The 26,881-nt window shown below is 38.8% G+C and overlaps 1 protein-coding gene across 10 annotated transcripts in view; it reads left to right on the forward strand.

The window, feature by feature from the left end:
• The window catches only part of PKHD1 (PKHD1 ciliary IPT domain containing fibrocystin/polyductin), a 448,592-nt gene that overhangs the window by 158,376 nt on the left and 263,335 nt on the right, over positions 1-26,881 (forward strand). For all 10 annotated transcript variants that reach the window (XM_079147500.1, XM_079147498.1, XM_079147502.1 and 7 more), the window contains 6 exons: positions 10,891-11,101; positions 11,506-11,663; positions 14,203-14,394; positions 22,643-22,768; positions 25,124-25,180; positions 25,471-25,601. In XM_079147500.1, coding sequence (XP_079003626.1) covers positions 10,891-11,101; positions 11,506-11,663; positions 14,203-14,394; positions 22,643-22,768; positions 25,124-25,180; positions 25,471-25,601 — 875 coding nt within the window. The remainder of the gene's footprint in view (positions 1-10,890; positions 11,102-11,505; positions 11,664-14,202; positions 14,395-22,642; positions 22,769-25,123; positions 25,181-25,470; positions 25,602-26,881) is intronic.

Genomic DNA, 26,881 nt, shown 5'->3' on the forward strand with positions numbered 1-26,881 from the left:
ATTGATGGGAAAGGACAGGTGAGGACAGCTGTATCTATTAGCTAAATGTAAGAAAAAAATCCTTTTTTATGTCAAAGGCAGAGCAATTTTCTCATAGTCCTAGAAAAGGAAGAATATATCAACATCAAATGTAGTAGAAGACAGGAAATAAAATCAGAGCTGAAATCAATGAAATTGAAACAAAAGAAACAATTGAAAAAATTAACAAAACAAAAAGTTGGTTCTCTGAAAAAATAAACAAAATTGACAAACCCTTAGCCACACTAATGAAGAGGAGAGAGAAAACTCAAATAACTAAAATTCATGATGAAAAAGGAAATATCATGACAGACACCACTGAAATACAAAACATAATTAGAAGTTATTTTGAAAATCTATATTCCAACAAAATAGAAAATCTCGTTATAAATGTTAGTATTATAGAAGAATAGTTAGACCACATAAAAGGCAAATTGGGAAGGTATATTTCAAATTAGAACAATACATTGTTTTAAAAAAAACTGTGAACAGCTGGGTATGATAGTATATTTTAGTGACCTGGGAGGCTAAGGCAGGACAATTTCATATTCAAGACCAGCCTGGGCTATGTAGCAAGACCCTGTCTCAAAATTAAAAACTAAAAACATTGGGGATGTAGTTCAGTGGTAGAGTGTCCTTGGGTCAATCCTCAGTACCACAAAATGAACTAACAAAAGCACATGAACTAATGGATAAAGAAAATATGTTATTTATAAACAATAGAGTTTCATTAAGTCATAAAGAAGAATGACATTATGGTACTTGAAAGAAAATGGATGGAATGTGAGAACATTATGTGTAGTGAAATAAGCCAAATTCAGAAAGTCAAGAGTAATATGTTTTCTTTCATATGTGGAAGCTAGAGAAAAATGGAAATCAGCAGGGTAGAAGAAAGGGACCAGGGAGAGGGAAGAGGGGAGGGAAAGAGAAAATACTGGGGAATGATATTGGCCAAATTACATTGTGCACATGAACAGATATATAACAACAAACCCCACCACCATATACAACTGCAGTGCACCAATAAAAATTTTTAAAAAATACCAAAAATCTGTATACTAGTTCCTTATAAAATCCCAACTGTTATAAAGTAGTAAAAATGGTACCTTTGTTCTTATGGTTGTTAACTTACTCCCCTACTTTCTTTTGACTGGGATTGAGTCATGTGATCACAGAGGCTGAGAAGTTCTAGGATTTGCAGTTGGCAAGATGGAAATCAAGGAGAGCCAAAGTTAGTCCCCAGTCTAAGTCTAGTCCTAAGAATCAGGAGAGTGGACAGTATGTTATTGTCTAAAAAATGGCAGACCAGAGATCCAAGAAGAGCTGAAGTTTCAGTCTGAGTCTGAAGGGCAGAAAAGACCAAAATCTCAGTTCTCATGGCCAGGAAGAAGTTCCCTTGTCTAACCTGCTTATTCAGATCTTTAATTGATTGTACAAGGGCCACACACATTAGGGAGAGAAGTCTGCTTTACTCAGTTTACTGATTTAAATGTTAATGGTTAATGTCATCCAGAAAAGCCCTCACAGACAAACCCAGAGTTATGTTTGGTCAAATGTCTGGACACCCTTTTGTCCAGTCAAGTTGATGTATAAAATCAACGATTGCAGTCACAAAAAGTGGACCCCATTTTCTATAATTGATGTATCATATCTTGGACACATAATTTTGTTGACACAAAGTTTTTCAAGAAAAAATAGCTCCATGATCAATCTCTTCTGCTCAAGATTTCCTGTTTCTTTTTCTCTCTACAATATGGCTGAAGGCATCTTCTCTAGATGAGCTTGAGTTTGCTCAGTCATGGTGTAGTCACTAACCCCTTTTCCTGTAGTTTAAGTTTTTGGAAGTAGACTGCTTGGGTCCAAATTCCATCTCTAGAAGGAGCCAGCTGGAAGACTTTGAAAAAGTCAACTTCTCAGTGTTTTATCTGTCACATCTTGAGATAATGCTAAAATTTTCTCATGTTGTTGTTACATGGTTTAAGTGAAATAAAATATATAAAGTACTAAGCACAGTGGCAGGCAGCATGCAAGCACTCAATAAAAGCTTGTATTGACCTTGTGCCTCCAGTTTTGATTTGGTGAACTTGTCTCCTTATTATTCTAAGAAGGATGAGATGGTGTTTCTTGTTTTCTAGTAATCTGTCAGTCAGGAACCTGGCTGTCATTCTTGATATCTCCTTTTCTCTCATTCCCATATATTTGTTTATCACCAAGTTCTGCTTAATTTTGGGGTAACTCATTAACCCACATGCTTCTCTCCATCTCCCTTATTGTTGCCTCTATTTGTGATACCTTCGACTTGTGCCTGGAGTCTTGGGTAAGCATTCTAATTCATCATTTTGTTGCTGCTTTTTTCCATTTCCAGTTTATTTTTGTCCTGGAGTCAAGGTGATCTTTTTAAAACACAATTCTGCTTATAACCTGCTATTGCTCAAAATCAGTGGCTTCCCATTTTTCCTAAAATAACGTCCAAAATTTCTACCATGACACTAATGCACTAGCTGACTTGGATCCTACCTAGAACTTCTGCCTTATGAATTCCTATTCTCCAGTAGTAACCTTCTTTTAGTTGATTAACTGGTTAATATAGTCCAGCTTTTATATTTTTTACATTTCAAGTATCAAAAGAAACTCATCTTTGTTAAGTAAATGGAAAGCTATATATGCAGAATCTTGTGATTTTCCCTTCAAAGAGCATTCTTCCACATGTGTCATCAAAGCAAAGCTATTAATAGCCTGGTCATGGAGAAAGGGTACCATTGAATTGGGCATTATATTCAGTATTTGTTAAAATTGGATTTCACCTAGACCCTGGCACTATATAATTTTCAAAGCTGATTCCAATTCTCTCCTCTCACCTAACTCTCACAGCATCCCTGTGAAGTAGCAAAGGCTGGGATTATTTTATTTGAGAGATGATGAAACTATGACTTGGTAACTAAAGTTTATTTCACCCTCTTCATGGGTTCAGATGCACACGGGGTACTTCTGTTTTATGTACACATCACTGGTATTTCCCTATGGCAACACACAGAAGATACTCTTGAGTTTCTGAAAGTCTTCACAAATTTATTTTTATTTCAGGTTATTTTGGGATTGCAAGTGAGGCATTATTCCTTATGATTCCTTTTGTAATATTCTTGATAGAGGCACAAAAAACCTGCTTATTTCCTGTTTTGTTGTTTTCTTTCAATATTTTTATGGAACTATATGACCTCTGCAATAGCAAATCTACAAATATCTTCCTTTATGAGTTCTCCCTTTAATTCTGTGTCAAGAAACTCTTGCTTACACAAAAGATTAAACATTTACCGGTTTGGTTCTTAGTACTTTTATTTATCTTGCTTTTTCAAATCTATTAACCAGGGTCAGCAAACTATGGTCCATGGACCAAATCTGATCCATTGCTTGCTTTTGTCAACAAAATTTTATTGAAACCCAGAAATAGCTGCTTTGCCTTTCAGTAACAGAATTGAGAATTTAGGACAGAGAATGGCTCCTTGAGAAAAAGGTTTCTGACCTCCACTTCAATCAATCTAGAATTAACACTAATATTCCTTATAAGTCATCTATCCAATTTTTCCCCAAGTGGTTTGTTGATTTCTGAACACTATTTATTCCAAAATACAATTGTAGAAGGCTGAAAAATGACCCTGAAACATGTTTCTGTCCTGATCCACAGGACCCATGAATATTAACATATTTGGTAAAGGAACTTTGCATCTTTAATTAAAAAAAAAAGGAACTTTGCACATGTGATTAATTATAGATCTTGAAATGAAGATATTATCCTGAATACATGTGGGTCCCATGTAATCACATTGGTCCTTACCAAAAGGATGCAGGAGGAATCAGCCTGAGGCAGGAATATGATGCTGGGAGCAGAGATAGGAGCGATGTGCTTCAAAGATGGAGGAAGGAGCTACATGGCAAAAACTGTGCACGGAGGCTGAAAACTGAAAAAGCAAGAAAATGGATGATCCTTCCAGAGCTTCTGGAAGAAGGCAGACTTGACAACACCTTGACTTTATCCAGCGAAAATAATTTCAGAATTCTGAACTCCAGAACTGCAACTGTATTAAGTGTTCCAACTGTATTAAGTAAAGGAATTTATAGGGGAAAAAATGGGATGTGTATTCTGCCCCACCTGTCCTAGAGGGAGAGATGTCTGCATGCCTGTGTTTTCCCTCCCCCTGTCTTGCAGGGTTCTTGGACACTATGGCATATTAGAGGCAGCAGTGCCTGTCATTGTCGTCTTTGTTGGCTTTTGTAGCAATGACAGCAGTGCCTACAGAGGCCATCCCGGGAACTGAAGCCGCAGCACTTTTCACAGCATCTGGCAGTGGCATTGCCATGACCCACAAAGACACCTTAGCAGTAAGCACATTACTCAATTTCAGGAGAGCTGCATAATGTCACCAAGATTAGCTTCCTAAGTGAGTTATTAATGGGGAACTTGATGTCTCTTGTCAGGTGGGGGGGGGGGGGCTGAAGGAAGCCTTGGTCTTTAGATGACTACCTGGAGGTGTCCTAGCACTTCAGACCTCATGGGTTCTCTAATGATAAGGTGAAGGCAGGCTCCACATCTGAGTGGCTGGCTGTGAATGAATTGATCATGTCTTAGAAACTGTGCACTGGCTTCCTTCCCTGGGACAGATTGTGTTTTGGAGAAAGTGCGCCAGAAGGAGTTTGACTTTGATATCCTGTTGGATATAAATACCTTGGAGACCATGCCAGATGAGCTTTTGGCCATGTTGGATGACATGCATGATCTTGTTGCCTCCTTAAACCAGGCAGTGACCCATTGACCATCTCCCAGAAAACTCACCCTTTTCCCCCTTCACTTTCTTGTAGCCTCCTCACCCTTCTCCAGGGTCATCCACTCCACTCCTTTAGGTTTAGAGCTGGGCAGTGAAGAGGGCATCTCTATAGAGATAGGAGAGCAGACTATTGCTTGTGATCATGTGTAAACTTAACAGTATATAAAGGAGAAAAAGATATCCCCTCAGATAACAACAGTGGCATACGTATGAGCTCTGTGTCCTAACCTGGGATCTACTTATTACCACTCCTCTATTTTGGGGGCTTCTCCAAATAGGAGTCTTCTATCTTCCATCCCTAAGTATCTGCTGTGGCTCTGCATATCCCAAACCCTATGGTCCTCCTAGAGAGAAGATGGATGAGTGAGGAACCAGATGAGAAGCTAAAAGCTACAGAGTGTTGGTCAAACAAGATGGTGTTTGTCAGGCAGCAGCAGAGGAAGAAGTGGAGCAGGAGACCCTCACTGAGGAATGTAAAGAGTTAGAAAAGGAAAAAGGAGACTCCGAAAGAGGGAGCAGATTCCCTGACCTAGGAGATACAATATTTAAATAGAAGTGGTCTCCAAGGCAAGGGGGAAGGAGAGTCCCCTAGTAGGATAATAGGGAATGTTCTGCACAGAGGAGTCTAACACTGATGCTGTGTTGTAATTAATTATTTTCTAGCGTGAGTAAAGAAATGCAGCCACATCAATGTTTATAGCAGCTCAATTCACAATAGCTAGATTGTGGAACCAACCTAGATGCCCTTCAACAGATGAATGGATAATGAAACTGTGGTGTATACACACAATGGAATATTATTCAGCCATAAAGAAGAATAATATGGCATTTACAGATAAATGGATGGGATTGGAGAATATCATGTTAAGTTAAATAAGCCAATCCCAAAAACCCAAAGGTCGAATGTTTTCCCTGATAAGTGGATGATGATATATAATGGGATGGAGCGGGGGTAGGGGTGAGAGAAGGGAAATGGGAGCGGGGTATAAAAATGGTGGAATGAGACAGACATCATTACCCTACATACGTGTATGATTACACGAATGGTATGAATCTACATTGTGCACAGCCATGGAAATGAAAAGATGTACCCCATTTGTGTACAATGAATCAAAATGCAGTGTGTAAAAATAAAAAAAATTTAAAAATCATCCCAATTACCCTTCCAATTTCAACTCTTCATGTATTCAACAAATGTTAACTAAATGTATTCCAATATATCAAAAAAGAAAAGATTTGCATAGAATTATGACATTTTTTACAAATCTGAAAGTTTATCGACATATACACAAAAAAGGAATGATAAGAAAGACTTATATTAATCTGTTAAAATTGAAAGCACTTTCTTTTTCATATTTAAATGTTATATGTTCATGGTTTTTCTAAAAATAGTTATAAAAATTAACCTTTTTTCATGTCCCCATTACCTCTGATGGAAGACATAAAACCTAGTAATGATGATCAAAATGATTATCTATTTGATCAAAGGTATAGCTGATTTAAATTATGGTATCCCCTCAACATTCTGAAAATTTTATTTTGTGGTTGCATTTGTGAAGCTTGCATAGCTTGTTTAAAAGCCAAAGTTGCTTTTACCCTTTTAATTTTATTTTTTAATTAACACAATAATATTACATACTTACAGGGTGCTTATGTGATATTTTAATATGTGCATACAGTTTATACTTATTAAATCAATGTGATTAGTGTTTCCATTTCCTTATCATTTCTTCATATTTAGAGTCTTCAAGCTCCTCTCTTCTACTTGCTCATAAATATATAATAGGTTGTTGTAAAATATAGTTACCCTATTATGCTGTGAAATGCTGGAACTTATTTGTCTTCTTTAATACAATTGTATTTATAACAGTCTTTGGGAAGGGATGGTGTCTGTGGGGTTTAGATACCAGTTTTTCCCCAAAAGTTCATGTGCTAGAAGCTTGGTACCCAGTGTGGCAATACTGAGAGATGAAAAGATTTCAAGAGAAAAAAAAATAATAAAAAAGTATATTTTGAGGGCAATAATAAGTGGGTACTAAAGATATTCCATAGAAACCTTTAGCTCTAAGAGAGTTTTGTACCACTAACTGAAGGACAGTCACTTTGAGTTCTGTATGGCCTAAGCATGGCCATATTGAAGACTTGAAATCCTTACAGGAGCTAGGAAAAGGGTCCAGATGTTTCCACTTATCTTACAATGTCCCGATTCTTCTCAGTCACTTGTTTTGAGTCTAAGCTGCAAAAACATAAAGCTTTAATTGCATAGAAACAAAAGCTAGCTTTTCTCTGATAGCTCTAGAGAAATATTGCTCATTGTGTCATTAAATAAGCATGGTTAGCTTTAGTCTAAACCCTTGTGCCAGAAGAACAGTGGAGTCCTTCTTAGTCTTGGAATAGACCTCGTCCCAGTTCCCTTTCACCACAATGCAGAAAAACTCACTTCAGCTGTGGATGCAGCTGGCTGAGCTGCGCTTTTTCAGAGGATCACTGTGATTCACCCTCCTGCAGGGAGGGAGCTCCCTGCTCAGTCAGGACCACTGGAGATGAACCTGTAATGATGCAGAAGGCTCACAGTGCACACACACAGCAGAGCTCACGCAGGGTGCTTTCCAGATTTTGTCTTTATCCAAGGGAGATATTGCAGCAAGTTGTTCTCAAGGGCAGAGGGAAATGGCACATGAAAAATGTTTCTATTTCATCTCTTCCCATTTTGTCATCTGAGCAAATGGCTTATCCTTCAAAAATCCAGCACAGTTATCACTCTTCTGGGAAGCATCCCAGAAACAACCACTCCCTTGCTGTGAGTGAGGTGCTCCCTGTCTGTGCACCAGTGGACCCTGGCTCTCCCTCTATCTCATCTCTTAGCATGGAGCATTCGTGATTCCTGTCTGTGTATTTCTTGTACTAGTAGTGAGTATTAGATAAAGGGGACTCCGTTTTCTTCGTTTTGTCTTCCCAATGCTTGAGAAATATTTACCTGTACATGTAGGAAAGGAGAGCATTCTCTGTTTTGCTATGGGTAATGGGGAAGCTATGTCCAGAAATAAGGGGGGAATACTGTGTGTATATATTCCAGATAAAATTTTTAGCTCTTTTGGTGAGTTCTTTTATATTTCTATTCTGATGTCAATGTTATTTTAATGAAGTAGTTCCTTTCTCTCTCCCTCCCTTCCTCCTTTCTTTCTTCCTTCCTTTCATTCCTTCTAACTGGTTTGGAAAAATCTTGGCAGTTATTCACTTGGAATAAAGATTTAATTCCTACAAAATAAATAGAAGACAATTGGAAATTTAAAAGTGTGTCAGCCCCCAAAGATTATTTTCTTTCTCTCCATGCCCATTTAGTAAGAATGGTTCTCTGAGACTCACTAATTATAGATGAATGACACTGAAATGCTTGAACAATAATTTGTAGGAAATACAATTATGAGCAGAAGTCATAGTGGGAGTAAATGAAGAGTTTGTTGGTTAGCAGGTCAATGTTGAAAACCAAATGTGGTTAAACACTGGATTAAATTACAAGTTAAGACCATACTCCTTTTGTCATTTAAATATATTTATAAATTACTGAGCTTTTAAAACTGCTTTTATATGCTTTTTGATTTGTGGTACAGAAAGGAAGGGAGTTGCCCCAGCTGAGTTTCAGGAGTTCTATGAAGAGAATAACTCACATGTGTGCCCTGTTCTCTTCAGCAGAGGGTCTGCCAGTCCCTCTTGTGTGGCGCTTAAATAACCTTTACAGAGTAATGCATATGATTTTTGAGAATCAAAGATAATTGGGAGTAGTTAATTTATAGAGGCTAGAAATTTAATTACTTATCTAGTTCTCAGGCCCTGGATTCAGAAGACCTACTTTCAGAACTAGGTACTGATGAATTGATTTTGGAGAATTTTAGTTTCTCCTTATGCAATTTGTAAGATAAAAACAAACAAACAACAAAGAGTTCTTACATCAGAGAAAAACTAGGTTGTGTTTATTCAAAAATTTCAATAGTGTTTGTTGTTTTTTTTCTGTTTTTAAAATATTGGATATTGTATGCTCAGTTAGGTATAACCTGATGGGGGGATTATAAGTGATTGTCCAGAAAACAAATTAAAATAATTAATTTAAACCACTCTTGAGTTGAATGCCAACCATGAGTTCAGTGCTGTGTTAGGAATTGTGACATATATAAAGAAAACACAAAACAGTGGTCATGCATTCATGATCCGTTCTTCAGGTAGAAAGATAAATCATGCATACTGTGATAATTACAGAGCAATTCTGTATTGAAATCTATGTCACTGGCTGGTACTCCTAACACATTCAGGCTTGATGTGGTCATACAGAGATGTCATTTCTGTAACATGAATGAAAAGGTTATGAGACAATCTTACTGCTTTCTGGAGATTCTGTCAACGTTTGAAAGGACTTAAGTGTATTTTAATAATTAAAAATACACTTTAATGATTCTCTGTAATCCTTTCCCATTCATTTTGACTTGACCACTCTTAAGAACAATTAGTTGAGAAACATCATTGTTGGTTTGTACTCTCGGTTCTGCCACATATAGCTTGCATGTCAGCACATGCGTAATTGATGTTCCTTGCTTATTGACTGAGTGTTGTGAGCAATTGGTCATTAAGTTTGAGAGTGTTTTGCCTTGTATTTGATAAACATTTTTCTATGTTTGGCATAAATTTTTCTACATGGGCAATCAAGAAGAGGTCTGAGAAATCCACACATATGCATATACATATAAATAAACTTTATTTCATTTTATTGTTCCCAAAGGTTAAGCTATACAAACAAGGAATAAAATTAAAATTATTTTCTTTTGGGGATGATTTATGTCTTAATTTTCACCTGCCCTATAATTAGAAATTTTGAACTCTGTAAATATTTTGAAGATAAAATTATTGCCTGAGTAAACTTTAGAAATTACCTCATTAACCCGAGACCTTCCTAAGACTAGAACCATGTTATTGGTACAAGTGCCTGCACACACACAGACAAATAAAAAAAGAGGGAAGTTTGAAATAATTTGAAAATGATTTATTGTTAGCCACCTCTGTAGTTAGAGATTCAAGTATTATTACTTTACTTTAGTGCAACAAGGGAGGACAGTAACTGGCTGTGGGCTAAAGGTAAATTATGATCTATTGCAAAGGAGGACGGAAGTGTACTGGGGAAAAGGAAGGGGTTGGGAGTAAGCCATGTGCTTTTTAAAATATTGCTTCAGATAATGCCTTAAAAAATTTGCCTTGACCCTTGCTGGAAAAGTCTAGAGTAAACTGAGAGATAGATGATCTTCTTAAATCTTTGATAGTTAAGGACTAACATGTTTGGTATGGGGAGAGTCAGATGGAAATACCAGAGTGTAGTGCAAACTAAGATACCCAGACTGAGGAATTTTCCCTTCTTGAAATTTTCATAACCAGCCTATCCTGGATACACTCAGTTTTAGTGTTCGAAGGGCTCATTTAATATACCAAGACAACCATTGCTGAGTAATTTTGATTTTCCCTTCTGCTTACCTTATTTGTAAAGTGAGTTGAAGTCTTCATGTGGGAAATTAGTTATTGGCTTCTACATTATAGTCTAAAGACCATTTCTTCTTTTTGGAATAAGAAAGAAGTGGTAAAATCTCATTCTCAAAGCACAATGTGATGCAGGAAAGAAACAGAGGAACATTTATTGAGAGTCTATAATGTAGTAGGATCCAACTTAGATGTTTCATATATATATATTATCTCATTAATTCTCCTAAAACCCCACGTGGAAGACCATGCTATTCCTGTTTTAACTGAAGCCTCTCCATTGAAAGGAACCTGGTTATACTATGACAAGATGTGATTCAAATTTAAGTTCAGTCTGATGACCTTTCCCATGTTCTTTGTACCCGATTATTCTATCCCGGATTGCTTTTATTATCACCCTTTATAGATGAGACAATAAGACCCCTCCAAACTTACTCCCAACTAAAACAAAAACTCTTTTTCACAGAATTCTTTGGCCAAATAACATCACATTCTCTATTAGATATCTGAACAGTGTTTCTCTGGGTTGCTTTAGGTTCACTGCCAGAGGTAGTCATCACCCATCTTCGAGCAGCTGCCCACGCCCAGGACAGAGTGTTGGCTTTGGAAGATGCTGTGGACTGGCACACTGGGGACGAAGTGGTCATCGTCAGTGGGACAGGTGTTGGAGGTGCCAGACCAGTGGAAGAAACTGTCACTGTGGAGGCTGTGCACAATGCAGACCTCCACCTGAGGTCACCCTTGAGGTACTGGTGACAGCTTGGCTAAGTTCACATGGAAGAGGAGGAGGTCTTAACTGTGTTGGGGTGTGGACACCGCTCTTTCAGTGACATATTCTAACATTAAATAATGCTGGATATGCTGACAAGAAAATTGCAAAGTTTGAAATGTTTTCAAGACTAATACTTCTTAAATAAGTTTCTCTTGTAAGACTCTCAAACTTTGGTCTTATGTCAAATGGATAGTGCAATAATCAGGACAGTTTCTAATTCTTATGTATTTGTGCTGCAGTTCACTCTTTTATATTTGAATTTCTGCAAAATAGATCCCCAAAGGAAGAATCCCACTCATCTGGTGGCTTACTATCACCATTCCTAATAAGATTAGGAATGACACCTTCAGATGTATCTCCCTCTTTTTCTCTTTTCAGATATTCTCACAACTTTTCAGAGATTTGGGTGGCTGGAGAGCACCACATTTTAAAGGTCACAGTGGCTCTGCTCAGCAGGGGTATTACCATACAAGGAAATCTCACTACTGAGAGGAGGACATTCCTGGCTTCCTGTCAGGAGGCCAACGTGGCAGAAGGTAAAGAAGCATTTCTTTGGAAAGTCCAATGAATAAAAAAGTATTCTCAATATCAAATGATATGTGACAATGGTATGGTTGACCTCCTTCTAAAAGGGGTATGATAGCAGAAGTGAAACAGATATCATTACTTCATGACAATAAGCAGGTGAGGGATAGGGAAGAATAGAGTCACTTTATATTAGGTAGAGGGGAGTGAAGGGAGGAGAAGGGGTATGGGGGAAGGAATGATGGTAGAGTCAAACAATCATCATTACTTCATGTACATATATGACTGCATGACCCATGTGATCCTACAATATGTATAATCAGAAGAATGGGAGATTACGTTCCATTTATGTACAATCTATTGAAATGTATAATTGCATTCTATGGTCATATACAACAAATTAGAACAAATACAAAAATTAAAAAACAAAACAAAATATGCCCTTAACCTTTGTATGTCCAAAATATTCTGTACTTTTCAGAATGCTCTTAACAAATTATCATTTCATACCCCCACACTTGCCAAGGACCTTAAGAAAGAGAGAGACAAAAGTCAAAACAAATAGTAAATTAATTATTTCTCTGGGGTAGAAAAAAATTCCTGTTGAAGAATTAAACCTGAGAGTTGAGTTACATTTCTGGGTTAGATGTCATAATAAAGTCTTAGCGTTGATTCCAAGCTTCTTGTAAGATTCTCAAGGAAACCCAGAACCCTAGGCTCCGGCAGCACATTCCTACTGATTAGGCCTGTGCTTCTGCTCCTGTTGGGGTTTGTTTCCTGAGTGAACTTCCATATACTTTAGGTAAGTGGTAGGAGAAGTCCATTTATCTTCTAGTAGAATAGCAGGCACTGAATCACACTGATGTGCCTATTAAACATCTATTTCAGGGATGGTTAGTTTAGTAGGTTATGTTTTGGTTTCCCAGGCTGTAGATTATGAGGCTTTCACATGTTGTGAAGACATCATTTGTCAACTTTGGTCCAGGATGGTGTGGGTGTCAAGGATGACTTCCAGGCATGAGCTCTGGATGGATGATGAGGCTATTTGCTGAGATGGGAAGAGGAGCAGGTTTTGGGGTGGGAGGGTGGTGATCATGGGTTTAATTTTGTACATGTCGAAACTGAAATGGCAGGCCAGAAACTGTGCAGAGATGTTGGGTAATGTCAGGAAGTTGGAAGAAATGCCAAGGTGAGAGCCAAAGATCTGAGTGGTATCTGTGAATAGGAGCGTGTAAGAATGGCGGTGTGATGTGACTGGGTGGGGAGTTGATACTATATGGAGAAGATCCTGGTCTCATCCCCTCCACCCAAGTCATCCACTCACAAGTATGTCATTCTTTAAAACAATGCTTGGATAACAGTAGGATAGAATCAGTTGACTGCCAAATTTAACTATTCTGCAAAATTGTGATCTGTGTACTATTCAAATTCTCTTGATAATTCTCACATGGGTTTTTGTTTTTTTTTTTTCAGATCACATTTTACAAAATATTGTATTTGGTCATGCTGCCAATGTGACATTTCTTCTAGGTCTGAGCCATTATAGATCCATTAACTCTTAATGGAAAGCACCATCCCATTTCATCATAAATCTTAAATGTAATTACAATATCCTCAGAATAAGTCACTCAGTCTTTGGGTGGGGCTGAAGTATTAGGCACAAGGTAGCTGAAGCCTATCATAGGAGACCTGGCCATTTGAAAACTTTATCACAAGCACCGGTAGTTGTGATAAAGCGTGCAAATACAAAATATCTCATTATTTTCCTCTTATGTTCTCATTCTCTGGGCCTCAGCAGATAACCACTCTGAATTTACTATGAAATGACACATTATTTTGTGTCATTGCTACTTCTTGTTTCATTAACATGGATAATAAAGAATCAATTCAGGATATGGTGTCTTCTCCATCCTATGGTTAGTTCATATCCCCACAAGTCATGTGTCATATGTCAACAGAGAGCATTTTGGATCCTGAGGTGGCAACACTGTAGCCATGGGAGTTGTGTGTTTTGAGTTCAGGTAGCTTGCTTTCCTCACTAGTGACACATTTCGGGGAGAAGGAGATGTGCAGGGGCAGTACCACTTTGTCATTCTGTGGTGGCATTATTGCTAAGTCTCTAAATTGTAAAATAGTGCAGCAAAGGGGAAAACCCACTGGATTGTTTAAAAAGCACTGTGACAACATTCAGTATTCACATCTCTTCCCTACAATTATGAACCATGAGAAGGTCATTTTTACTGTGCATTCCCTCCAGAGGAACTTTTGGATTGAAATCAGCATCTATTTAGGTTGTTTGTGGGTTGCTGTCTGCTACTTAGTGATGATATTTAGCTGAATATTTGGGGGTTTTCTGGAAACAATGAAGATAACATCATGTCGTAGTTATTGAATCTTTTAATTACTCATCCAAGAAAGGAATCAAGTTAAAAGTGAAGACTATTAAATGAAATAAACTGTAATGGTTTGTCCTTGGTGCCAACAGTGCCTTTCAAATGAGTTTTCTAGAAGGATGTTCTACTTGCTTCAGGACCTTATCCTGTGTTTCAGGTAACCGGCAGCTTTGTTTGTACTCCAGGAGTGAGAAGATACTGGGATCCAGGGATCTTGGGGCCAGAGTCATCATTTGGTCCTCCTCAGAGGAGCCCAGCCAGGTCCAGCTGGAGGGCGTGGAGTTCCGAGACTTGGGGCAAGCCTTCCATAAGCACCTGAGTTCGCTCACTCTGGTGGGCACTATGAAAGGTGAACCAAACTTAACAGCTTCTCATGTTCCCTTCTTCTCTCCTGTTTAAGGCACTTTCCTTTCTTCTCTCATATCCACTCTGGGGTTATGATAAGTGACATGTGGGACTTGAGGGATTCACAGATGGATAATTGTTTATATTCTTGATCACTGTTTTTTAAACTTTAGTGTACCTAAACAAGGAACTTGTGGGGCTTATTGAAATTCAGAGTTCTAGACCTTTTCCCTGACCAATGTAGTCGAAGGTGGGCATAGGGATCTACATTTTAAACCTAGAACCTTATTATTCTGGAAAAACTAGTCTAAGAAGTAAACTTGGAGAAACATCACAAGAAAATACAGCAGAGTGAACCACAGAATCCTATGCTTTGTATCCTGCTTCTGCTATTCACTAGCTTTGTGAATATAGGCAAGTTACCATTGAATAGTAGAAATAATAAAAGCTGTGGGCGTGTACACGTAGCTTAAGGCATTTCTATGGAAAGTTGTCCTAACTCAGAAAGATCTTCTACCTGGAAAATGGCAAAAGATCACTGAGACCAGGTACTTTTCCTGGGAACATAGAACAGACAGGGGTGCCCATCTTAGACAGGGTTGAAGATATAGAAAGGACACAGGAAGCATAAAATCCACATGAAAACCACTAGATGCAACATGAGATCAAAATCAGAAAAAAAAAAGTATGTAACCAGAAGTAAGGGTAAAAATTCTGAAACCAGGGTCAGAGAGTTGTAGTGAAATAATGTCCAAAGGAAGTAGAGCCAAAAAGGATCCAGAGTTGCCTGAGTAGCCTCTGTTCAGGTTCTGTTTGAGCAGAAGGGAAACCATGACTCCTTCTGTGGTTTTGGAATTTGTGGAATTTTGGGGTTGGGGCAGTGTAGAAATTTTGCTCTGACCATGTCTGTATGAAAGTGTGTGGATGAGATCAACAAGGGAAGGGTTCCAACTCCACCCTAGAGTGGAAGCTAGCACGGAGTCCTGATCCACAGTTCCATGGTGCCTCATACAGGTTGTGGTGGGTTTCCACCAACCAACGTCTAGGTGGAAGCTTCAGGTCAGGGGTTGACATAGACCTGCAAGACTATGAGGACCCTAAGTCCCCATGAGGGGAACAGCGGGAGACAGATGAAGTGAGTCTTGTCCTAAGTGGTGACACTGACGCAGGGTGGAACATGGGAGGCCCACAAAGTAAACTGAGTCCTTTGAAATGTATGTTAGAAAGCTTTAAGAAATGCTTAATGGTAACTATGGGGTGAAACTCACTCCACAAGGGTTAAATACTTTGTGAATTAGAATGGCTAGCCTTTGAGGTAGGATGGCCACCAGAAGGATCTTTGGACAAAAGTGTCATTGGTGCGGTCCTTTTAGTAGTTGTCAGAACCTCTGAACACCCAGAATAAGTCCCGTATATTGATTGCTGGCAAGAGACAGTGCAGAAGCAGCTCACTTGGTTGGGAGCCTGTCTGGAAGTACAGTCCAAGTTGATGATAGCTCAGATGATAGTAGCCTCTAAGACCCAAGTAAAGGGAATTAAATAGAGAAAACCCTGACAAGACAGAAAGGAAACCAGTTTTCCCTGTGAACCATAAGAGAACCCACTACTCCCCTACATGCCACTGTACCCGACTTTGCCAAGACCACTGAGACAGCAGGCTGTGCCCCAGCCCCCTCATCCCCCAGAGGCAATAGATGGTGGACCCTCAACACTGGCTATTTCTTCCTCCTTGTTGTACTCAGTGCCAGAGGCTTCCCCAGAGTCAAAGACTCCTCCACCCCTGGAGACCAAGGTGGGAGACTTGTCCCAAGACCAGAGCCACAACCCAGACGAGACTTCTCCAGATGTTCCTGTGAGAGACTAGAGGACCTGCTTCTGTTAATCAGGAGGGAAACATCTGAGGGGGACAATGCAGTTTTGGGTGCCAGTCTTTCACCACCACTGATCTGTTGAACTGGAAAAATCATACTCCCTCCTACACAGAGAAACCCTGGGCCATAATTGATCTGATGTGGTGCATTATCCAAACCCACCAGCCCACCCGGGTTGACAGCAGAATGCAGACAGGTGACCTGAACAGCTTTAAAGTGGCTAGAGGAACATGCCCTGGACACACAGGGCAATATCCAAGCCTTTGCCCAGGCCCAATGCCCCGACATAGACCCAGAGTGGGACCCCAATAAAGAGGAAAGATCTAAAGATAGAGATATCAAGAGGCCCTTGCAGGCAGCCTAAAAGAAGGGGAAAGGAGAGCCCTAAACATGAACAAGATAACAGAAGTACTCCAAAAACCTGATGAAAGCCCCAGACAGTTCTATGAATGACTAGACCTTGTGACCCTTCCCTCCCTTTGATCCTGAAGCACCAGATAACCAGCAGGGAGAACAGACCCAGAAAGACATTCTCCAAAAGCTATAAAAACTAGAGGACTTTGCTATACAGAATGCAAGTGAGCTGATCGAAGTGGCCACCACAGTTTTTATCAACTGAGACCAAGAAACTCAACTAGAGGCAGACCAAAAGATGAAAAAGAAGATAGGTCTCCTTGCAGCTGCCCTCACTGCAAACCCAGAGGTCACCCAAAGTGGGGATACCACCAGGACAAAGCCAAAACAAATATCAAATCAGGGGCCAGATGAAGGGCCAAAGGAAGGTCTGAGTGGAGAGACAATTTCTCCTGGGGACTAAGCTGAGGCTAAGCCCATGTGCCTACTGCCATCTAGAAGGCCACTAAAAGAAGGAATGCCCCCAAATGAAGGCCAACTGACCTGAACCAGGCTACCACAAGGCTTCAAGAACTCACCAACCATCTTCTTAATGGCCCTGGCTATGGATTTGAAAGCTTTTCCTACAAAACAATGTGGATGCTGGCCTCTCATGTGAACACCCTTTGCTCCAATATATCGATGATCTGTTACTGGTGGGAGCAACCTGAGAAGATGGTGTGAAAGGGATACAACTGCTTCTCACTCTCCTATGTGAAACTGGTTACAAAGTCTCAAAAGAAAAAAGCCCAAATCTGTCAAGAGAAAGTCAAGTACTTTGGTTTCTATCTGATTCAGAGACAATGACAGCTTGGCCCCAAGAGGAAACAGGCAAATCCTGGCCCCTTCTACCTGCTGTCAGGTCTGAGAGTTCCTATGTGCTGCTGAATTCTGCCAGATATGGATCCCTAACGTTTCAGTTATGGAAAAAACCCTTTATGAAGCCACAAAGTGGGGAGAACAGGATCCACTGATGTGGGGGCCAATACAACAAAAGGCCTTTGAGAACATTAAATGAGCACTCACCTGTGCACCTGGAATAGGACTCCACGACCTCACAAAGTCTTTCCTTCTGTCTGTACATGCATGGTCTAAAATAGCTGTTGGAGTCCTAACTCAGGTGCTGGGAAAATGGCACCATCCAGTGTCCTATTTTTCTAAATAGCTGGACTCTGTGATTCAAAACTGGCCACCTTATCTACAGGCCCTTGCCTCCACGGCCCTTCTGGTGGTAAAGTCTGACAAGCTGACTATGGGACAGGTACTGGACACTCTGTACTGGCACTGTTGGAGTAAAAAGGACAATATTGGCTGACTGATGTGAAGATAGCCAGATACCAGGGCATGCTATGTGAAAATCCATGAATCCATGTTGAAGTCGTCTGAACTCTACACCCAGCAACTCTGCTGGACAACCTGATCACAATGCATTGAGGTCATAGGGTTCTCCAGTAGACCAGAACTGACAGACCAATCCCTCAAGGACCCTAATGTGGAATCCTTCACCAATAAAAACAGTTTCATAGATGACAGAATATGTCTTGCTGGGTATACAGTGGTCACTCTAGACTTCACTGTTGAGGCAAAACCTCTGCCTCAGGAAACTCCCGCACAAAAGACAAACTTATTGCTCTGACTCAGGCACTCCAATGGGCAACTGAAATCTGTGTCATTGTTTACACAGATTCAAAAAGATACCTTCACCACTGTTCATGTTCATGAGAACTCATATGAGAAAAGGGGCTACTTAACTCACGAAGAAAAAGGCGTAAAATATGGACCAAAAAACATTCTTAATCTTCTAGATGCAGTATGGGCACTGAGGAAAGTTGTGGTCATGCAAAAGGGGAAACATCGTGGTTGCTCTGGGAAACCAAAGAGCAGACAGAGAAGTAAGGTTAGCCACCTGCAAAAACACAGGAAATCCAGTCCCAGGCTTAACTGCTGTCCTTCTGCCTGGCCCTCTAAGAGAATGGGAACCAAAATATCCCCAACATGAAAGGGAATAAGACTGAAAAGGGAAGATATCTCCCAGGTGGATGGTGGAGATTTTCTGATGGCCACGTAGCCATCCTTGAGACTCTAGTCCTGCCTTCATCAGACTGTTGCACAGGGGAACACACAAAAGACCCTTGCCATAATTAAGCTTCTCCTCTTGTCAGATCAGCAGGGTGTCTGCAGAGGTTATCGTGGTTTCTAGTTCCTCTTGTAAATGCTAGGCTTGCACACAAAAGGTATGACAGAGTTAGTCTGCAAGCTTGTTGTACTATCTGTTTTCTTGGTAAAAATGTGTGAAACCTGTGTCTGGTATAGAGGATGGAACAAAAAACACTTGCCATGTGAACATCCAAACACCCTCCCTCCCAGTATAATGTTCAAAGAATTTCCAAAATCTTTTTCAAAGGAAGAATTCTTAAGCAAGAGCTACCTCTCCACCCTGCAGTCAATAAGCCTGCTTCCTGAAAAATTCCTTGGGTGTCCAGCCCCTTCTGTCCTATTTCAGTAAGAGCATTGGGCAAACACCCAATGCCAAAGCTGATGTGCTGAGAGTGACAGGTGAGGATGCTAAGTCATGAGAACAGCTATCCCAGTCCTTGGCACCTCCAACACCCACACATTCAAGCTTTGCCTTCCTTTAAAGGCATAGTGCTCCCCAGGTTTCAGAGGTTGCTGTCTGATGAAGGACATCAGCACCTTTGTGCTGAGGGGACCTTGACATACGCTAGGGTTTCAATAGGTAATGACAGAGCCATCCTTGACACCATTAATGAAAAAATCCCCTGCTGGCCATCTGCAACACTTTTCTCACTTCAGATCCTCTGCAAGCCAAGGATGTCTGTTTATCCTACTTTTCTAGATATTTATTTGATGGTATCTAATATGATTCCTTTTCTAGTACGTTGGGTCAATTATTACTTTCATGCCCTTTTCTCTGGTTCTTTGGTCACCTGCTGCTTGCTTGTAGTGATGAAGAATATTTGACGCAGAGGCCAGCCCTAGTAAAAGAGAAGTAGCTACATGTGAGTTATCAACAGAACACGAGAACCCTCCTTTATTCAAATTCGCTTACTCTACTGTTGTGGGTTGCAACTTAAGAACAGACCAATCACCACTGAGAAGTCTAAATTTGAGAGTCTTTATTAAGCTGGTCAGCCAACTCTCTCACACAATGCCCCCCAAAAATGGCTATTGGGAGAACAGCCCCGAGCATAGGATTGTAAGGGTTCTTATACCAAAAATCACATCAATCATAAGTGTTTGTTGCTATGATTCGAAATTACAAACTAACATCATGAGATCATCAACAGAGGGAGAAGTGGGTCAAAATGACCCTTACCTAGGTACAAACTAAAGAATGGTTACTAACATCCACACAATCACTGCTCACATGGTACATAGTTTAGGAGCAGTAGGAATCAAAAGAGAGCAATTTTTCTTTACATAGGAATTGTCATTTTATATTGTTAAACATGTCACACTAAGTAACTGATGATGGGCACAGAGGGGAGTGTTCCCATGGGAGAAGCTTATTTCCTACATAACATGAAGTCTCAGAGCAAAATGGAGTCTGTTTAGTCATTTCCCTTAGAGTCTGGCCTATAACATTCTCATGGAGTCAGATCTGTCAGCCCACACACTGTCTGTCCCAACCTATGTTACAGAGTAGCTGGACTTTTACCTATTTTTATATATTAGATTTTGCTTGAAAAAAAGTTCAACATGTAAAGATGGAAGTTTAAAAAACACTGTGTTAAGATATTATCCTTTGATAGTTCCTGTTAAAATGCTGATAAGTTTCTTTGCATAATGGGGCAGGTAACACAGTAGCCCAGAGGTTAGATACTTCTGGCATGCTCACCAAAAAACCTTTTATTAGGCCTTCATGAAGGCTCTGATGCTCTGCGTGGCAAATTGTCACTAGCCAGTATCATTAAAAAGCATTGACCAATTTGAATTCTTTTTTTTTTTTTTCTTTTTGGTTTTGGGGATCTAACCCAGGGGCAATTTACCACTGAGCCACATCCCCAGCCACTTTTTCTTATTTTTTATTGTAAGATGGGGCCTCACTAAGTTGCTGAGACTGGCATTGAACTCACAATGCCTCAGCCCCCAGGTCCCTGGGATTACAGGTGTGCACCACCACAATGGTGAAATCTTTGCACAGTACTTTAAGCCTTTTACCAGTCACCTGAGCTCCCCCAACAGTAACTATTCAGACACATGATTTCTTATTGGTTATTTAGATGGACAGACGTGTTCTGATGGGGTGACATGGTGGAAAGTCAGTTTCCCAAAAAATCTGTAGCAGTCATTGTTTCTGAAAGAAGTGGAGATAAGAGGGGTAATTTATTGTGGTGCATTCTTGATAAGGAATATGAGGGTCCCTGATATTAGGGTGCTGAGATTGAGGGACATGAGTAGGTAATATCTCTGAGATGTTACTATTGAGAATTTTCTGGGTAGTTCAATTTTAAAAGTCAAATTATTCCGTAAACTAAGGTAACATTTCCAATATTACAAATATTTGTCATCCCCTTCTCTTTCCTAGTACCTGGTAACAATACCAAACTTCTTTTTCAGAATTTATAATTTAACTATTTACATACTAACTTTTTAGTCTTTTAATGTCAATTTCCTCCAGCAGACTGAAGATACACAAATTCAGAGTCTACTTTGTTTTCTTCATCTTTATATCTCTAGCACAATGCATAATTACTAAAATATATACTGTCATGCATCAATTAATAATTGGGGCATGTTTTGAGAAATGCATTTTTAGGTAATTTTGTCCTTGTATGAATATCACAGGGTATATTTACACAAACATAAATGGTTTAGGTCCATCATCCTACATGATTTCTTGAGGCAATCAAGGGAGGAGGTTAAACACAAAATACATGAGGCTGCTACTGATATATTGTTTTACAACAAACTTTATTTTGCAAGCAGAGGGCTTATACTGTAAAGTAATTTAAAAGTGTAGTATAGTAAATACAAAAACCAGTAACATAGTCATCTACTGTCTTTATTAAGTATTATATACTATACATAATTATTTGGGTTGTGCTTTGATAGAAATGGCCCTGCAGAAGGTTACTTTACACCAGCATCAACACAAGCCTGTGAATAATGTCTTGTGCTCCAACATTATGATAGCTATCACATCACCGGCAGATAGGAGTTTTTCTCTCCATTATAATTTTATGGAAGCACCATCTTAAATGCAGTCCATCATTGACAGAAACATCATTAGTCATTAGGTGGTGCATGACTGTGGCTGATAGTCAGTAAATATTTATTCATTGACTGATCCAGGCCATATAATTTGATTTGGGGGGTCATATATACAGAAAGCAGATACAGAGTCAGGCTAACAGTCTTCCTAAATGTCAATTCATTGTAGCATAATAGAGGATACTTCCCTGTTAGCTTCATAAACCTACCATATTCAAATGTGAGGGTCATGATCCTCAGGTCAGCTTTTGGCCATGCTAACACTTTGGAATAGGAATCTCAGACTATCTTGGGTCAAAAAATATTGTTACTTGGCAATTCATAAATACTAATTTAAAGATCAAGAAATAATGACCATATTCCCTTAGGCAAGATGCAATTTTCATGAGCAGTACTCTCTACAGTCCTTCATCTCTGATCTACCATACTGTGGTAAGAGTTTATGTCAAAAATGGAAGTCAGGTAGAAATCTTAACATCATGTGTTCTTTTGTGCTTTGACCATCCTTTCTTCTCTCTGGTGATTCTTTTCTAATACTTGATTCTTGGATTTCAGCCTTTTTATCTTTGAGGGGCCATTACCCTGAGTTGCCCATTTTCTTGATTCTATTGCTGCTTCTGATTCCTCTACTGAGTTCCATTATTGTGTGGGAAAATGTTTTTAGCCATGTTTTAGCTTGCTCTGGATATGGCCAACAGAATCTAAGGAGTCTTTGAGATTCCGTTGTGCTTGACACTTACTCTTCCTGCTCAGATTCCTATGTCCAGGGCTGCACCGTGTGGAGCTCCTTTAGCAGAGGCCTCAGTCTATGCAGGACCTTGGGCCTGAAGGTGGACAATAATGTGTTCTACAAGATTTCAGGTCATGCACTTCTGGTGGGTAAGTAAAACAAACTTGTTTCATTTCTGCATTCTTGAGTAGGACTCACAGTTTTTCACAAGGAATTCTAAAATTTCAAATTCCTAATTTCTAAAAAATAGCTTTGTGATTAAAGTGATTAAATTTAGTTATCACTGACTGGCTTCCTAAACTTTAAATGGGAAACTTATCTTTTAAAGGTTCTGATCAAATTGTCAATTATATAATGTGGGAGGTTTTTAAATTTACTGCCAGAAATCTTCAAATTCTAAGTCATATGAATGTGTCCATGTATAATTTCAGAGATTGTAAAACTTGGATATTTGCCAAAGATTTAAAAATTGAATTCTTTTTTTTTTTTTTTTTTTTTTTTTTTTTATGGTGCTGGGGATTGATCCCAGGGCCTTGTGCTTGCAAGGCAAGCACTCTACCGACTGAGCTATCTCCCCAGTCCCGAATTCTGTTTTTAACTGCTCCTGTGACTTGCTGGAGAAGTCCACGGTCACCTGTTTCCATTGTTGTCTCCTAAAGTTCATTGCAAAACCTAGAATTATCCTTAAAAATCTCAAATTGGATAAAGAAGGGTAGGAAAAAGGGAGGTACTGGGAAACAAAACTAACCAAATTAAATTGTTATATTGTCTACATGTACAAATATGTAACAATGAATCCCACTGTTAAATATAATTATAATGCACCTGCAAATTTTTTTTTTAAATCTCAAATTACATTATATCATCCCTTTCCTTAAAATCCTTTAAGAGTTTCTTGTTGTTAGAATATAATAGCAAAGTTATAATCTGGTTTAAAAGACTCTTTTGGTGATTTTTGCCTCTGTTAATCTCTGTAAACTTCTCGTGCTCTTTTTTTTCTCCTTCTGCACACTAGTGAGGCTGATATATTTTATTTTTTTCAAAAGACCGCACTTCCTTCTGCCTCAGGGCCTTTGCACAAGCTTTTCCCTTTGCTCATGCCACACTTTTATCTCCTGCAAGATCCTCTCCTCTACAGCCCCAAGTCCAGTGTTTCTGTTTAAGCTCTTTAAACACCAATCAACAGTCATTGATTTAAAATTACATGTCACATTTGTGATCATCTGATTAATGTCATTTTACTACTAGATACCTTAGGACATTGTCTTCTTAGCACTTAGAATAATCACTAGTGCATTGTAAGTCCATCAGCTGAAAGAAATGTAAGAATTAATGAGCAAAAGAATCAAGTTGTATCAGAATAAAAAAAGCAAATCAGAGATTTTCACTCAAAGTTATATTAAACTGTATTTGTTAAGTAGTGTTTTGTATTTAAATTAACTCTATGATATAATCAGTGGGAAAATGTATGTTTATTTAAGAACAACTGTTGAGATAAAAGCTGCAAAGCTTCTAATCCTGAGAGAGAAATTGTTTAATGAGAAAATATGGATCTTATAAACTTGCTTTAAAACAAACTTCAGCTCTGAAAGTCACAGAGAAAAGAACATTGGAGATGCTCAGGTGCAGAAAAAAATTTTGGTTAGAAAAAGAGCCATAGGGTTGACTTTGTTTATTCCTAGTTTTGTCTGTTAAGAGGAAGGGCAAAACCTCCAGCATAAATTCAGGAAGAGATCCAAACAGTATGATTTGAGCAGAAAAACAATGACATGGAATGGACATTAATCAGGCAAGAAAGAAAACTCACAGGAGGAATTCTGCCTGGGTATTATGAATTGTAGGCTTTTGACATCTCATGTATTACAAATGAGGGGATTAAAATATTTGTTTATTAATGCATTATATATAAATACTCTATCTCATAACAAGTTTGCAAACCCAGACCTATGAGATGACATGGGAAGCTCGGATACATAAAGATGTAGTAAAGCAGGATTCGGTGGAGCTGTTCCCTGTTGATATGGCTTAAGTGGTGAATCTTTCTCTGTGTGTCATGGACAAGACATATTCTTCTGTCCTCATCCTCTCCATCTCACTGGGTATGATGGTCCCTGGTACTGCCCAGCTTGCTCCTCCAGGACATCCAGATCCTGCAGGGAAGAGGTCCTGTGGTTTGGTGGTCAATTTGAATACCTAGGACTGAGACTGGACTGACACAGGTTGTGTTGCATTTGAGAATAGAGACAGTCAGTCTCCAAAGTATTAAAATAGAAGATGTATTACTCTGCTCTTCTTATTTAAAGTAAACTTCTAATCCATGATACTCTAGAACTGAAAGGTCTATATCTTATATAAAGGTTTATACCTCTTTATGTGGTTCACAGATAAAAACACAAACCTCAATCAAAACAACTGATACGCAAAGAAAAAAATAGGTTGCAGTGTCCCCTGTTTTCCTGAGTGGCATCAAATTGTGCTGAATTGATAGGGTCTTTTGTTCTCAGGGACAGACATGGAGATGAGCTCTATCTCCTGGGAGGCTATTCCTGGAAGAAAAATTGGTAAATATATAAATTGATTTTAAATCTATTGTAATCTATTATAGTCACTTTTAAATTGTTATATATTTTATAGACAGACCTGATGGCAAAATGTTAGATGTCTCCTATTTATTTGGCATATATTTTCTAAAGATGTATGTATATCTGTATCTACAAATAGATATATGTCTACATATAGATATACTACATTTTGTGGACTCTGATATTATTAGTAGAATCAAATGTTGAGCTGTGTAAATTTTGATTATGTTTGTGAGTTGCTGGGTTTGATTTATCTTTTCTGAAATTAGACTGGTCAGAACAGGGAAGTATAATAAGAAACAATGTGATCATCAGTGTTTCTGGTGCTGAAGGCCTCTCCAGTCCTGAAATGTTGACACCATCTGGCATCTATATCCGCAGTCCCACCAATGTTATAGAGGTAAGAGCTTCAGGTCCCTCGGGAGGGTCAGAGCTGAGGGCATAAAATTTACTCCAAAAGCTCATTGGAGTAGCAGGATCACTGAAGTGGTTTGAAACATTTTCTTGCTGTACATTAATATCAATAAATTAATTTATGATTTTATTTGTTAAACAAGCACTTTAGGGTAAATTAAATCATTTTCTCAGGAATCCTGTAAAGAACTCTTTAAAGCAATATTTATATGGAACACAAGAAAGGAGATATTGATCATTTTCTAGTCATTCAGAATAATGCAAAACAAAAGATCTCTCTGGATTATCCACTGTGAATGCTGATTTTTATCTCTCTTGATTCTAATAACAATTGCTTCCAACACCAAGAACACTTTTACTATTTTGCTACGTTAATGTGACCATATCATTGCGATTTAAGAGTATTTCAAATTGAATAATGAGGTATATGAGATCATGTCAGATTTCAGGAGGATGAAGTATATATCTTTTTTTTTTTTTTTTTAAATCCCATTATTTAGTGCAACTTAACATTTATTTCTCTTGGTAACTTTTTAACAATTTTATAACATTAGTCTTTCTGTGCACAGTTTAACCATAGAAAGGTGATTGAGGGATTGCCTCAGAAAAGTGGAAGGCATTCAGTTTCCTCCTGCCCAGTGACTTTATCCCCTCCACTGTCTATACAAGGGGTCAGGGCCTTGCTCTTCTAGGACACTGCTCTGTGCCATTACGATTCTACCAGAGGAACTCAGAGGATGAGCATCTTTCTCACCAAGCATCTGGTTTTAATTACCTTCAGCTGAATAACCCTGATAAAAGTTGTGGTTACCTGTTCAGTGTTCAGTCCTCCTTAGACTCTTTTTTTTTCTTTTTCTTTTTCTTTTTCTTTTTTTTTTAGCAATAATAACTACCATTTATTAGGTTCTGACTAGTACCAGAACTATATTCCATGCTTTACTTAAAAATAGTCTTAGCTATAAGACTAGCTTTTTATCAAGTATTTAATATATGCTATGTTTATCTAATTAGTAACTTTTTTGAGTTAGGTACTTTTTTTATTGCAAACAAATGGGATACACGTTGGACTCTTAATTGTGCTTGTTCCAAGCATAGCACTTACACACCATTTTAGGTGCCTAATAGGGGTGGCTAATAAGCCAATGAATAAAGGAGGCAGAACTGCATGCATCATAAGAAACCAAACTCTAGACAAATTGCATTTAAGCTGTTGGTCACTACAGGGCTTGTTGCACAGCAAGCTTGGGATCTAAAGAACCATGTATT

The sequence above is a fragment of the Sciurus vulgaris genome (assembly GCF_902686455.1).
Source record: "Sciurus vulgaris genome assembly, chromosome: 7".
Classification (NCBI taxonomy): Eukaryota; Metazoa; Chordata; class Mammalia; order Rodentia; family Sciuridae; genus Sciurus; species Sciurus vulgaris.